Genomic DNA, 16,433 nt, shown 5'->3' with positions numbered 1-16,433 from the left:
CTTTCAACCTGCTGAACTCCACAAAGGAATTCCTCACTGGACTTTGATTCTGAACTCTGGACCTGTGTAACACGATATTTATTTTATCTACGTTATTTGCCCTGTAAATCTTTTCTCTGTCCCTCTTTTACTGTATAAGTGAACAGGGGACTATGTTGTGAACCCCTGCCCGCCACCCCACTCCCCATGCTTTGTGTGTGTGAAGATGAGTTTATCCTATCCTGAGTTTGTTGTGGGGCTATTAACAGAAAACTGGATCACACTAAAATAATGGGATTGGTAAATGGTAACACTGCTTATAAAGGGAGAAGGAAATCATATACACCTTTCTGTTTACAGGCGGACAGTAAGAGGAGTAATCATAGAAACATAGGAGCAGGGGGAGGCCATTTGGCCCTTTGAGCCCATTCGTTACGATCATGGCTGATCATCCAACCCAATAGCCTAATCCTGCTTTCTCCCCCTAACCTTTGGTCCCATTTGCCTTCTTTACCGCCTGCTGCACCTGCATGCTTACCTTCAGTGACTGGTTCACAAGGACACCCAGGTCCCTCTGCACACTCCCCTCTTCTAATTTACAGCCATTCAGATAGTACTCTGCTGCCTTTGGTTTTGTTTCCAAAGTGAATAACCTCTCTCTAATCCAAATTACACTGCATCTGCCATTAATTTGCCCACTCACCCAACCTGTCCAGATCATTCTGAAGGATGTCTGCATCCTCATCACAGTTCACCCTCACACCTAACTTGGTATCATCTGCAAACTTTGAGATGTTACATTTTGTTCCCTCATCCAAATCATTAATATATATTGTGAATAGCTGGGGGTCCCAGCACCAATCCCTGTAGTACCCCACTAGTTACTGCCTGCAAATTTAAAAAGCACCCATTAATTCCTAGTCTTTGTTTCCTCACTGCCAACCAGTTTTCTATCCATCTCAATATACTTCCTCCAATCCCATGTGCTTTAATCTTGCATAATAATCTCTTCATCAAACGCTTTCTGAAAGTCCAAATATACTACATTGACTGACTTCCCCTTATCAACTCTATCAGCTACATCTTCAAAGAATGCCAACAGATTTGTCTAGCACGAGTTCCCCTTCATAAATCCATGCTGACTCTGTCTGATCCTGCCACTGCTTTCTAAATGCTCTGCTATAAAGTCCTTGATAATGGATTCGAGAATTTTCCCCACAATTGATGTTAAGCTTACAGGTCTATAATTCCCTGTTTTCTCTCTACCTCCCTTTTTGAATATTGGAGTGACATTTGTTACCCTCCCTGCAGGGACTGTTCCAGAGTCTATAGAATCCTGGAAGATGACCACCAATACATCCACTATTTCTACAGTCACTTCCTTAAGTACTCTGGGATGTAGATTATCAGGCCTGGGGATTTATCCACCTTCAATCCTACCAATTTTCCCAGCATCATCTCTCTACTTATATTGATCTTCCACAGTTCTTTCCTCTCACTAAATCTTGCATTCTCCAACATTTCTGGCATCTGATTTGTGTCCTCTTTTGTGAAGACAGAACCAAAGTATGTATTTAACTGCTTGGCCATTTCTTTGTCCTCTATTATACATTCCCCCCCACCCCCACCCCGTTTCTGCCTGTAGGGGTCCTAACAACCTCTTTCTCTTCACGTATCTTAGTGTCAGTCTTTATGTTCCCTGCAAGCTTACTTTCGTACTGTATTTTCCCCTTCTTAATCAATCCCTTGGTTCTGCTTTGCTGCATTCTAAACTGCTCCCAATCTTCCGTCCTGTTATTTTTCTTGGCCAATCTGTATGCTTCTTCCTCAGGTCGGATTCTCTCTCTAATTTCCATTGTTAGCCAGGGATTGGCCCTCTTACCCATTTTGCTTTCGTACCAGACAGGAACGATCGGTTGTTGCCATTCCCCCATCCGTTCTTTGAATGTTTGCCATTGCCTATCCACTGTCATCCCTTTCAGTAACTCTCCCCAGTCATTGCCAACTCACGCCTCATATCCTCATAGTTTTCTTTATTAAGATTCAGCATCCTAATCTCCGAATCAACTACCTCACTCTCCATCCTGATTAAAAATTCTATCACGTTATGGTCTCTCATCCCCGGGAGGTCTCGTACAGTTAGATTGGCAATGATTCCCTTCTCATTACACAGTACCCAGTCTAAGATGGCCTGCTCTCCAATTGGTTCCTCCACATATTGGTCAAGAAAACTATCCTGTATACACTCCAGGAATTCCTTCTCTCTGGCATTGTGGCTAATTTGATTTGCCCAATCTATGTGCAGATTAAAATCACCCATGATCATTGGTATTCCCTCATCACATGCATCTCTAATTTCATGGTTAATGCCATTTCCAACATCACCACTGCAGTTTGGGATCTATATATGACACTCACTAATGTTTTTTGCCCCTTGCTATTTCTCACCTCTACCCATACAGACTCCACATTGTCAGAGCCAATATCCTTTCTCACTATTGTGTCAATTTGCTCTTTAACCAGCAGTGCCACTCCATCACCTTTTCCTTTATGTCGCTCCTTCCTAAATATGAATATCCTGGGACATTCAACTCCCCCCCCGATCACCCTGCAGGCACGTCTCCATAATCCCAATTATATCATACCCGTTTATATCCACCTGCGCAATTAGTTTATCCACTTTACTGCAAATGCTCTGCATATTAAGACGTAGAGCCTTTAAGCTTGTTTTTTTAACATTGTTTGCCTTGCTCCCAATATTTTTCTCTACAGCCCTGTTTGAACTTTGTCCTTGGTTTCTTTGCCTATCACTTTTCTTATTCCCTTTTCTATCTTTTATTTTTGTCCTTGCTCCCTCCTTCTCTGACTCCTTACATTGATTCCCATCCCCCCGGCATTTTAATTTAAACCCTCCCTAACCGTTCTAGTAAACACTCCCCCTAAGACATCAGTTCCAGTCCTGTCCAGGTGCAACCCATCCAATTTGTACAGGTCCCACCTCCCCCAGAACCAGTTCCAGTGCCCCAGGAATCTGAAACACACCCCCGACACCATCTCTTCAACCACATATTTATTCGATATATCCTGTCATTTCTACTCTGACTAGCACATGGCACCGGTAGTAATCCTGAGATCACTATCTTTGAGGTCCGATATCTTAACCTTTTCCGAGCTCCCTGTATTTCTGCTTTTAGGATCTCATTCCTTTTTTTACCTATGTTGCTTGTACCAACATGTATTACGACCACTGGCTGTTTGCCCTCCCCCTTCAGAATGTCCTGCAGCTGCTCCGAGACATAAGAACATAAGAAATAGGAGCAGGAGTAGGCCATCTAGCCCTTCGAGCCTGCCCCGCCATTCAATAAGATCATGGCTGATCTGTTGTGGCTCAGTTCCACATTCCCACCCTCTCCCCATAACCCTTAATCCCCTCTCTTATCAAAAACCCATCAACCCGCGACTTAAAAATATTTAGCGAGGTAGCCTCCACCACTTCAACGGGCAGAGAATTCCAGAGATTCACCACCCTTTGAGTGAAGAAGTTCCTCCTCAACTCCGTTCTAAACCACCCCCCCTTTATCTTGAGGCTGTGCCCCCTAGTCCTACTGTCCTTTCTGAGCGGGAAGAGTCTCTCCACCTCTATCCTATCCATCCCATTCATCATCTTATACGTCTCAATGAGATCTCCCCTCATTCTTCTAAACTCTAACGAGTACAAGCCTAGTTTATTCAGCCTCTCCTCATAGCTCAACCCCCTCAACTCCGGCATCAGCCTAGTAAACCTCCTCTGCACTCCCTCCAAGGCCAAAATATCCTTGTGTAAGTACGGCGCCCAAAACTGCACACAGTACTCCAGCTGCGGCCTCACCAATGCCCTATACAGCCGCAGTAAGACCTCCCTACTTTTATATTCAATCCCCCTCGCGATGAAGGCCAGCATCCCATTCGCCTTCCTGACCACCTGCTGCACCTGCAAGCTGGGTTTTTGCGACTCATGCACAAGGACCCCGAGGTCCCTCTGCACCGTCGCCTGCTGCAGTTTTTCGCCACGTAAGTCATAGTCCTTCCTACCATTCTTCCTACCAAAGTGGACCACCTCACACTTGCCAACATTAAATTCCATTTGCCATTTTCTGGCCCATTCGCCCAGCCTATCTAGATCCTTCTGCAGACTCTCCACACCCTCCGCACAATTTGCCGTTCCACCAATCTTGGTGTCATCAGCAAATTTCGACACCCTGCACTCGGTTCCCTCCTCCAGATCATCTATATAAATGGTAAATAGCTGAGGCCCCAGCACCGACCCCTGGGGCACTCCACTAGTCACCAACCTGAGCACCAGGGAGGCAACATATCATCCTGGGGTCTCGTTTGCAGCCACAGAAACGCCTGTCTATTCCCCTTTACAACTGAATCCACTATAACTATTGCACTGGCACACTTTTCACCCCTCCCCCCTGCAGTGCTGTTTAAATTACTCCATCCCTGTCCTTAACAATTGGTAAATCAACTTGTCTACATATGTTTTCAGCTACAGTTTCCATGTATGTGTGTACCTGTATTGATATCTCCGTGTCTGTGTTTTAGGGTGTGTGTGTGTGTGTGTGTGTGTGTGTGTGTGTGTGTGTGTGTGTGTGTGTGTGTGTGTGTGTGTGTGTGTGTGTGTGTGTGTGTGTGTATACATTTCTATCTATAATTGGTCTGTGTCTTCATGTGTTTGTGTGTTTACAATAGAACATAGAACATTACAGCGCAGAACAGGCCCTTCGGCCCACGATGTTGCGCCGACCAGTTAAAAAGCAATGACCCTCTAACCTAAACCAAACCCTTTCCATCCATAAACCTATCCACGGATCTCTTAAACGCCCCCAAACTAGGCGCATTTACAACTGCAGCAGGCAGGGCATTCCAATCCCTCACCACCCTCTGGGTAAAGAACCTACCCCTGACATCCGTCCTATAACTACCCCCCCTTAATTTAAAGCCATGCCCCCTCGTGCTAGCTTTCTCCATCTGAGGAAAAAGGCTATCACTATCCACCCTATCTAAACCTCTAATCATCTTATATGTTTCAATAAGATCCCCTCTTAGCCGCCTTCTTTCTAACGAAAACAACCTCAAATCCCTCAGTCTCTCCTCATAGGATCTCCCCTCCATACCAGGCAACATCCTGGTAAACCTCCTCTGCACCCTCTCCAAAGCCTCCACATCCTTCCTGTAATGTGGGGACCAGAACTGCACACAGTACTCCAAGTGCAGCCGCACCAGAGTTGTGTACAGTTGCAACATGACGCTGCGACTCCTAAATTCAATCCCCCTACCAATAAACGCCAAGACACCGTATGATTAGTATGAATAGTATGAATAGTATGAACCGTATGAACCGTATGAATAGTATGATTCTACACAGAGGGAGGCCATTCTTCCTAGCTTCCTGCTTTTAGGACCTCATCCCTTTTACCTATGTCATTTTTCCTGATGTCTACCACGACCACTGGCTGTTCACCCACTGACTGTTCACCTTCAGAATGTCCTGTACCCACTCCAAGGCATCCCTGACCTAGCACCAGGGAGGCAACATACCACTCTGGAGTCTTGCTTGTGACCACAGGGAGTACCTATCCATCCCCCTTACTAGTGAACCCCCTATAATTATTGCATTCCCACACTTTTTACTTCTCTCCTCTGTAGAAGAACCAAACGTGGTACAATAGATTTGGCTGTTGCTTTTTTCCTCTGGGAGGCCATTCCCCTCAACAGGACCCAAAAAGGTATATCTGTTTTGCAAGGGGAATGGCCACAGGAGATTCCTGCACTGTCTGCCTATCTCTCTTGCTCTGCCTGGTAGTCATCTAATCCCTTCCTGTCTGTGGACTCTGAGCCTGCGGTGTGGCCAATTCTCTATATATGCTACCTATGATACCCCCACCTCGCAGATGCCCCACAGTGTCCCCAGCCTCCAGTCCAGCTCTGAAACTCAGGCTTCCAGGAGCTGTAGCTCGGACACTTACTGCACATATGTTGGCCCTGGGCACTCGAAATATTCCCGGCCTCCCACATGGAGCAAGAGGAGCACACCATGGCTTGGAGCTCTCCTGCCATGTCTTACCCCTTTAAACTGAAGCTTTTGGGAGATGCTTGCTATCAGATTATATCCAATTTTCTAGGGCTCTTCTTTCCTGCTGCGGCTGTATAGGGCATTGGTGAGGCCGCAGCTGGAGTACTGTGTGCAGTTTTGGTCGCCGTACTTACGCAAGGATATTTTGGCCTTGGAGGGAGTGCAGAGGAGGTTTAGTAGGCTGATACTGGAGTTGAGGGGGTTGAGCTATGAGGAGAGGCTGAATAAACTAGGCTTGTACTCGTTAGAGTTTAGAAGATTGAGGGGAGATCTCATTGAGACATATAAGATGATGAATGGGATGGATAGGATAGAGGTGGAGAGACTCTTCCCGCTCAGAAAGGACAGTAGGACTAGGGGGCACAGCCTCAAAATAAAGGGGGGGGCGGTTTAGAACGGAGTTGAGGAGGAACTTCTTCACTCAAAGGGTGGTGAATCTCTGGAATTCTCTGCCCGTTGAAGTGGTGGAGGCTGCCTCGCTAAATATTTTTAAGACGCGGGTTGATGGGTTTTTGATAAGAGAGGGGATTAAGGGTTATGGGGAGAGGGCGGGAAAGTGGAACTGAGCCACGACAGATCAGCCATGATCTTATTGAATGGCGGGGCAGGCTCAAAGGGCTAGATGGCCTACTCCTGCTCCTATTTCTTATGTTCTTATGTTCTTATGTTACTACCGAATATAAGATTTACAAAGTATAAACCACAGAAATTACCTCTGAGACAATAAGTGAAAAAGTTATTAAACACTTACCTGACTTTACTACTTTACCAATCAGAGATAGACCTATCAAATTTGTCCCAAGTGCTCGTTCCCCATCTATCTGTAATTATTTCCCATTTATCAATACTTGACTGTGATTCAATCTGCTTCTATTTTCTTCCAGTCTGTGCAGTCCAGATCATAACAACTCAACTGAGTATTAATAACAAGTTACCTCTTCTCTACTCCATTTCTTTTGAAAATAGCTGTGTCCTTTGGCCTTGCTCACGGCGGGGACAATTTCTCCATATTTATTCTATTAAAACTATTCATGATTTTTAACACTCGCATCAAACATCCTTCTCTGCTCTGAGGAGAACTCCAAATTCATGGGAACATTCCAGTAAATCTCAGCCTGAGGTGCGGTGCTCAGAATTGGACACAGGGCTCCAGGTGAGGCCTAACCAGTGTTCTATAAAGATTTAATGTTCCATTTCCTTTTGTATTCAATATTATTTATAAAGTTCAGGAATCCAAATACATTCTCAACCTGTTCTGCCACCAAAGAGTTGTGTTCGTATACACCCAGATGTATCTATAACTCTCTTTAACATTGTGACATTGAGTTTGTTCTGACCCTCTTCATTCTCCCTACTTAATGAATCATTCAATTCTTCACCTGCCAGACACTGAACTGGACTCACCACATAAACACAGGAGCAGGTCAGATCTGGGAATTCTGCGGTGAGAAACCCACCTCCTGACTCTCCAGAGCCTGTCCACCATCTACAAGGTCCAGGTCAGGAGTGTGATGGAACACTCCCCACTGACCTGGATGGGTGCACACTCAAGAAACTTAACATCATCCAGGACAAAGCAGCCCGCTTGATCGGCATCCCTCCCACAAACATTCACTCCTTCCACCACCGATGAACAGTAGCAGTAAGTGTGTTCCATCTACCAGATGCACTGCAGCAACTCACCAAGGTTCCATCAATAGCACTTTCCAAGCCCGTGATTTCTACTACAAGGGCAGCAGACACATGGGAACACCATCAACTGGAGGTTCCCCTCACCAATTACTCACTCACCATCCTGACTTGGAAATATCTCACTGAGTCAAAATCATGGAACGCCCTCCCTAACAGCACTGTGGGTGTACCTACACCGCAGGAACTGCAGCGGGTTCAAGAAGGCAGCTCACCAGTGTCTTCTCAAGGCACAACTAGGGATGGGCAGTAAATGCCAGCCCAGCCAGCGACGCCCATGTCTGTGAACGAATTTAAAAAACTGTTTGCCCGTTTCATCAGTATGCCTCTGTCGTCCTGAAGACTTGTTGCTGTCTCTGCCTACCCGCAAACTTTGCCACCAGCCCCTTGTGTTTCAGAAAGCTGCCCTCTCTTACTTGTTGTTCCCAAAATGGCTGATTGGTAGGTAAAGGAATTATTCATCCGATCTTTGATCAGTTCAGGAGCATTGTACAGGTTCAGGACGAGCTTCGGGATCTCTATGACTGGTTGTTTCTGTGTCTCAGCAACTCTGGAACAAATGAGGAAAAAACTTCCAGTCAGCATTTCAGATCAGCAATCCAAGGGTTAATACATTATTATACTGACACGAATCTTCACACTGACACTAATACTCTTAGTAAAGTGTAACCAGTCTGGAAATCCTCTCAGTGTTCTCCCTATTGCTTTTCTAACTAAGGCAATTCCCTTTTCAATGTTATTATTAAACCTGCTCCCATCACTCCTCTGACAGCTTATTCCAGGGGTAATAACTCACTGACTATTGTTATAGGTGTATAGATTCTAGAAAAATCTGAGGTTAATTCCAAGGATCACAATGAAACTGATACATAGGATCTGATCTGGGACTGATGCCTGTATATAGGATTTTGGAACAGATGCCTGTATGTAGGATCTGGGACTTGCCTATATATAAGGTCTGGATTGACGCTGGTATCTCAGATCTGGGACTGACGCCTGTATATGTGATTGGGGACTGATGCCTGTGTGTAGGATCTGGGACTGATGCCTGTATACAGGATGTAGGACTAATGCCTGTATATAGGAGCTGGGACTGATGTCTGTATGTAGGAGCTGGGACTGATGTCTGTATGTAGGAGCTGGGACTGATGTATGTGTGTAAGATCTGGACCTGATGCCTGTATAAAGGTCCTGCGACTGATGACTGTCTATAGGATCTGGGACTGTTGCTGTATGTAGGATCTGGGGCTGATGCCGATATATAGGATATGGAACTGATGACTGTACATGGGAATGATGTCTGTATATGGAATCCAGGGCTGACATCTGCATATGGGATTGGAGACGGATGCCTGTATATGGGATTGGGGACTGATGCTGTATATGGGATTGGAGATGGATGCCTGTATATGGGATTGGGGACTGATGCTGTATATGGGATTGGAGATGGATGCCTGTATATGGGATTGGGGACTGATGCTGTATATGGGATTGGAGATGGATGCCTGTATATGGGATTGGGGACTGATGCCTGTATATGGGATTGGGGACATGCTGTATTTGGGATTGGGGACTGATGCCTGTATATGGGATTGGGGACTGATGCTATATTTGGGATTGGGGACTGATGCCTGTTTATGGGACTGGGGACTGATGCCTGTATATGGGATTGGCGACTGATGCCTGTATATGGGATTGGGGACTGATGCCTGTATGTGGGATAGGGGACATGCCTGTATACAGGATTGGAGATGGATGCCTGTATATGGGATTGGGGACTGATGCTATATTTGGGATTGGCGACTGATGCCTGTATATGGGATTGGGGACATGCTTGTATATGGGATTGGGGACTGATGCCTGTCTATGGGATTGGGGACTGATCCCTGTATATGGGATTGGGGACTGATGCCCGTATATGGGATAGGGGACTGATGCCTGTATATGGGATTGGGGACCGATGCCTGTATATGGGGTAGGGGACCAATGCCTGTATATGGGACTGGCGACTGATGCCTGTATATGGGATTGGAGACGGATGCCTGTATATGGGATTGGGGACATGCTTGTATATGGGATTGGCGACTGATGCCTGTATATGGGATTGGGGACCGATGCCTGTGTATGGGATTGGGAACTGATGCCTGTTTATGGGATTGAGGACTGATGCCTGTCTATGGGATTGGGAACTGATGCCTGTCTATGGGATTGGCGACTGATGCCTGTATATGGATTGGGGACTGATGCCTGTATATGGGATTGGGGACTGATGCCTGTATATGGGATTGGGGACTGATGCCTGTATATGGGATAGGGGACTGGAGCTGGTAGCCAGGACTGAATCTGTAAATCGAGGCAATTTGCTTTGCTAAATTTAATTACCCACTTAACAAAGAGACAGTTGCCCCAGAAACGACAATTATTTACTGTGCGACTGAATGAAACTTACTGAGAAAGGACTTGGCTTGATTTCTGTTGGGGAGAAAGAGACAGAGAGGGAACATTAGACATCGCATGAATGCACAGTAAAGTAACAGCAGTGTTTGACAGACATTAGAGAATGCAGCCTGTCAGAGTGAGTTGTAGAAACCCAATCAACAAGCCAAAGACAGCATGGGTGAGAGCACAGCAGCAGTGCTGGGTGACACTCACAATACTGAGCACACTCAGAGAAAGACCTTACATGAAATGTGCTGTAGATAAATGTAAGTTATGACGAAATCCCGAAGTCGAATTAGTCTAATCAGTCTAATTAGGTTCCAAAAGCTTAATCAAATAAAATTTGACATCAAGCCATTGAGTAGTGGAATGATAGAGAAGAGAAGGCCATTTGGTCCACAATTTCTGTGCTAGAGGAATGGGTTCGAATTTATGGGGCATTGGCACCAGTATTGGGGTAGGTGGGACTTGTTCGGGCGGGATGGGGTTGGTCTGAATCGTGCTGGGACCAGAGTGCTGGCGAATCGAGTAAAGAGGACTGTAGACAGGGCTTTAAACTAATTAGGGGGGGGGAGGGTGCAAGGGTAGGTGACGTTAGGAGGTCTACAGTTAAGGATAGGGTACAGGTAAGGGAAGAGGCTGAGGATGTCCCAAGTGGTGGCGTTACGGCAAATAGGGTCCAGAAGAAGGCTGGGATGAAAGCGCTTTATCTGAATGCACGAAGCATTCGGAATAAAGTGGATGAGCTGGTGGCGCAGATCGACACAAATGGATACGATCTGGTGGCCATTACAGAGACGTGGCTGCAAGGTGACAGGGACTGGGAGATGAATGTACAGGGCTATCAAGTGTTTAGGAAGGATAGGCAGGAGGAAAGAGGGGGTGGCGTAGCTCTGCTGATTAAGGACAGCATCAAGGTGGTAGCAAGGGATGATATCGGAGCCAAGGAGCAGAACGTGGAATCGTTGTGGGTGGAGATTAGGAACAGCAAAGGGAGGAAGACGCTGGTGGGTGTCGTCTATAGGCCCCCGAATAATGATCTGGAGGTGGGGCGGGCTGTTAACGCGCAAATAAGTGCGGCGTGCAGGAATGGGACGGCAGTAGTTATGGGGGATTTCAATCTGCATATTGATTGGTCGACCCATGTTGGACGAGGTGGGCTCGAGGAGGAGTTCTTGGAATGCTGCCGGGATAGTTTCCTGGAACAGTGTGTGTTGGAGCCGACGAGGGAGCGAGCTATCTTGGATCTGGTGCTATGTAATGAGGCGGGTAGAATTAGGGACCTTGAGGTGAAGGATCCTCTTGGAGAGAGTGATCATTGTATGGTGGAGTTTCTGTTGCAGATGGAGGAGGAGAAAGTGGGTTCCCGGACACGCGTCCTTTGTTTGAATAGAGGGGAGTATGGTAGGATGAGAGAAGAATTGGCGAATGTGGACTGGGGGAGCGCGTTGGAAGGTAGGTCTGCTGAGGAGCAGTTGAGGATCTTTAAGGAGATCTTTCTTGGTGCTCAGCAGAAATTTATTCCAATGGTTAAAAAGGACAGTAGGAAGAGAGGTAATAAGCCGTGGATAACGAAGGAGGTGAAGGAAAGTGTTAAATTAAAAGCGGAGGAATTTAGAGTAGCTAAGAGCAGTGGGCGAGAAGAGGATTGGGAGAGGTTTAAATGTCAACAAAGATTGACAAAAAAGTTGATAAAGGAGGGTAGAAGAAGCTATGAAGCTGGGCTAGCGCTTAATATAAAAAAGGATAGCAAGAGTTTTTATAAATATATAAAAAGGAAGAGGCTGGCTAGGGTGAACGTTGGTCCCTTAGCGGATGAGAAAGGGGACCTAGTGGTAGGGGATGGGGATATGGCTAAGGTCTTGAATAACTTTTTTGTTTCTGTCTTCACGGAGGAGGACGTGAATAATTTGCCGGGTGTTAGCGATGGAAAGGTGGTAGGACTGGAGGGTCTTAATGACATTACTGTTACTAGAGAGGTGGTGCGCAACAGACTGGAGGGGCTGATTGTGGACAAGTCCCCAGGACCGGATGGAATGCATCCGAGGGTTCTGAAAGAAATGGCGGAGGTGATAGTGGATGCCTTGGTGGTTATTTTCCAGACGTCGCTGGATTCCGGGGAAGTGCCGGAGGATTGGAAAACGGCTAATGTTACGCCGTTGTTTAAGAAGGGTGCCAGGCAAAAGGCGGGGAATTATAGGCTGGTTAGTTTAACGTCTGTGGTAGGTAAAATGTTAGAATCCGTCATTAAGGAGGAAATTGCGAGGCATCTTGAAGGGAATTGCTTGATAGGGCAGACGCAACACGGTTTCATTAAAGGGAAGTCGTGTCTGACAAATTTACTGGAGTTCTATGAGGATGTGTCTAGGGCGGTGGATAGAGGAGAGACGGTGGATGTGGTCTTTCTGGATTTTCAGAAGGCGTTTGATAAGGTACCTCACAAGAGGTTACTGCAGAAGGTCAGGGGACATGGAGTTGGGGGTAGGGTGTTAGCGTGGATAGAGGATTGGTTGTCAAATAGGAGGCAGAGAGTGGGGGTCAATGGGTGCTATTCGGATTGGCGGTTGGTGACTAGTGGGGTGCCCCAGGGGTCGGTGCTGGGGCCTCAGCTATTTACCATTTATATAGATGATCTGGAGGAGGGAACCGAGTGTAGGGTGTCGAAATTTGCTGATGACACCAAGATTGGGGGAAAGGCAAATTGTGCGGAGGGTGTGGAGAGTCTGCAGAAGGATCTAGATAGGCTGGGCGAATGGGCCAGGAAATGGCAAATGGAATTTAATGTTGGCAAGTGTGAGGTGGTCCACTTTGGTAGGAAGAATGGTAGGAAGGACTATTACTTACGTGGCGAAAAACTGCAGCAGGCGACGGTGCAGAGGGACCTCGGGGTCCTTGTGCATGAGTCGCAAAAACCCAGCCTGCAGGTGCAGCAGGTGGTCAGGAAGGCGAATGGGATGCTGGCCTTCATAGCGAGGGGGATTGAATATAAAAGTAGGGAGGTCTTGCTGCAGCTGTATAGGGCATTGGTGAGGCCGCAGCTGGAGTACTGTGTGCAGTTTTGGGCGCCGCACCTGCGCAAGGATATTTTGGCCTTGGAGGGAGTGCAGAGGAGGTTTACTAGGCTGATACCGGAGTTGAGGGGGTTGAGCTATGAGGAGAGGCTGAATAAACTAGGCTTGTACTCGTTAGAGTTTAGAAGAATGAGGGGAGATCTCATTGAGACGTATAAGATGATGAATGGGATGGATAGGATAGAGGTGGAAAGACTCTTCCCGCTCAAAAAAGACAGTAGGACTAGGGGGCACAGCCTCAAGATAAAGGGGGGGCGGTTCAGAACGGAGTTGAGGAGGAACTTCTTCACTCAAAGGGTGGTGAATCTCTGGAATTCTCTGCCCGTTGAAGTGGTGGAGGCTGCCTCGCTAAATATTTTTAAGAAGCGGGTTGATGGGTTTTTGATAAGAGAAGGGATTAAGGGTTATGGGGAGAGGGCGGGAAAGTGGAACTGAGCCACGACAGATCAGCCATGATCTTATTGAATGGCGGGGCAGGCTCGAAGGGCCAGATGGCCTACTTCTGCTCCTATTTCTTATGTTCTTATGTTCTTAGCCCTTTGAAAGAACTATCCAAGTTACCCGATGTCCCAAAATCTTGTGAAATTTCCTCCTTCAGGTAGTTATCCAAATTTGGAAATTATAAATGAATCTGCCTCCATTGCCTTTTCAGGGATAATAGCATCCAGAACAGTGAGCTGGATAACATCTTTAAAACCTGGCATTTTGTTGATGATCTTTAACCTGGGGCATCCAGCCAATAGAAAGACTTCCTTCTAATTTACTTCTTCACAGTCATTCAGAGTTTTGAACAGTGCTGCTGGGGTGGTTTGGCAGCTCACCGAGACAGAACCTTCTCCCCAGGTAGGGGCAGAGTTTCCACCTTCAGCTATTTAACACAGTTTACAGTTTAATTAGCGGTGGGACTGCCTTCGAGAGAGGAAGTGGCCTCCCACAACCTTTTAGATGGGGCTGATTAGAGAACAGAGCCCCATTGAATCCAGCCCGGTGACCCCCATCCAGCACCTTAAGCATTCACTCCCTCCACCACTGATGCCCAGTGACAGCCATGAGTAACATCTACAAGATTCTCTGCACCAACTCACCAAAGATCCTTGGACAGCACCTTCCAAACACATGATCGCTACCATCTAGAAGGACAAGGGCAACAGATACCTGGGAACACCCCCAGCTGGAGGTTCCCCTCCAAACCACTCATCGTTCCTTAACTGTCGTTGGGTCAAAATCCTGCAACTCCCTCCCTAACAGCACAGTGGGTGTACCTACACCTCGGGAATTGTGGCAGTTTAAGAAGGCAGCTCACCACCACCTTCTCAAGGGTCAATTACGGATGGGCAACAAATGCTGGCCTAGCCAACAGCACCCACACCCCGTAAATAAAGGAAGATTACTCTAAGCAAGAGGCCGGAGTGGAGGGCAGAGCGGTTTTGGAAGATTTGCGGGCAGGTGGAGTTGTAGAGAGGGAGGGTTGAATCCATGGAGGGAACGACGGAGATTGAGGGATGACCTGATAGAAGTCTACAAGATTATGAGAGGCATGGACAGAGTGGATAGTCAGAAGCTTTTCCCCAGGGTGGGAGAGTCAGTTACTAGGGGGCACAGGGTTAAGGTGCGAGGGGCAAGGTTTAAAGGAGATGTACGAGGCAGATTTTTACACAGAGAGTAGTGGGTACCTGGAACTCACTGCCGGAGGAGGTAGTGGAAGCAGATACAATGGTGAGTTTTAAGGGGCGTCTGGACAAATATATGAATAGGATGGGAATAGAGGGATATGGTCCCCAGAAGGGTAGGGGGTTTTAGTTCAGTCGGGCAGCACGGTCGGTGCAGGCTTGGCGGGCTGAAGGGCCTGTTCCTGTGCTGTACATAAGAACATAAGAAATAGGAGCAGGAGTAGGCCATCTAGCCCTTCGAGCCTGCCCCACCATTCAATAAGATCATGGCTGATCTGAAGTGGATCAGTTCCACTTTCCCACTTTCTCCCCATAATCCTTAATTCCCTTGTCTATCAGAAACCTGTAATTTTCTTTGTTTTTTTGTTCTTTGTTCTAAACATAAAGATGATCATTTTAAAACGGAGGCAGTAGATTAGCTTTTGTAGAAGTACCTGGATAAGTGAGAGAGGGTCCATATGTACCAGCTTCTGGGTTTCATCATCTATCAGTCGAATTAGGTGCATCCTCTTGTTCAATTCATTGGTATATTCGGCACTCTTTGTCAGCACCTTCAACCCTTCATCTTCAATCATTTTCAGGGCATAGTCTTCATCTTCCTCCAGGCTCTTCCTCCACTCACAGAACTTCTTCGATAGATTTTCTTTCAGCTGATCGATCTGTGTCTGAAATTCCAAACCGTGTTCTGGTTACACACTGCTCAGTTACCCCCTGGGCAGAGGACCCGTTACTGGGCCATTCACACCAATCACCATTCGATGGAGCGCGCTGAAATTTTCACAGCTTTCTGTTTGGAGAAAGCGTGAGGGTTGCGCTCTTGGCACGAGGGGGTGGTAGCAGATAGAGACCAGAACACTGCCTCATATCCGGGTGGTGTGCGCACTCACAGGACACGCAGATACAGAGCTGAGCTCCCTCTACGCTCTCCACACAACACCCATCCGTCCTGCCTTCAGTACAGAATCTCTGTGCTGTATCGGAGTGATAGTTCCCACTCGGACAAAGAATCATTAGACACACCTTTGCATTCAGGTTAATGTCGATCAGATCATAGAACCCTACAGTGCAGAAAGAGGTCCTTCAGCCCATCGAGTCTGCACCGAACACAATCCCACCCAGGTCCTACCCCCACATCCCTACATATTATACCCACTAATCCCTCTAATCTCCGCTACCCTCGACACTAAGGGGCAATTTCTTAGCATGGCCAATCAACCTAACCTGCACATCTTTGGATTGTGGGAGGAAACCGGAGTACCTGGAGGAAACCCACGCAGACACGAGGAGAATGTGCAAACTCCACACAGACAGTGACCCGAGCCGGAAATTGAACCCAGGACCCTGGAGCTGTGAAGCCACAGTGCTAACCACTGTGCTACCGTGCTGCCCTGTGTTACCATGCCGTCCACGGAATGTGTCACTGGGTTGATTGAAACTTAAATTCAATTAACAAATTTGGCATTGAAA

The 16,433-nt window shown here is 47.0% G+C and overlaps 1 protein-coding gene across 1 annotated transcript in view; it reads right to left on the bottom strand.

The window, feature by feature from the left end:
• The window catches only part of LOC145359931 (E3 ubiquitin-protein ligase TRIM7-like), a 33,716-nt gene that overhangs the window by 7,664 nt on the left and 9,619 nt on the right, over positions 1–16,433 (bottom strand). The window contains exons 3-5 of the mRNA XM_080214806.1: positions 15,401–15,631; positions 10,236–10,258; positions 8,203–8,336 (exon numbers count right to left, since the gene is read on the bottom strand). Of these exons, the coding sequence (XP_080070932.1) occupies positions 8,203–8,336; positions 10,236–10,258; positions 15,401–15,631 (388 nt within the window). The remainder of the gene's footprint in view (positions 1–8,202; positions 8,337–10,235; positions 10,259–15,400; positions 15,632–16,433) is intronic.

Source organism: Carcharhinus amblyrhynchos, chromosome 2 (assembly GCF_965287045.1).
Source record: "Carcharhinus amblyrhynchos chromosome 2, sCarAmb.v2.hapA, whole genome shotgun sequence".
Classification (NCBI taxonomy): Eukaryota; Metazoa; Chordata; class Chondrichthyes; order Carcharhiniformes; family Carcharhinidae; genus Carcharhinus; species Carcharhinus amblyrhynchos.
Note: the sequence above shows the minus strand (reverse complement) of the source record. Positions and strands in the feature narration are given on the sequence as shown.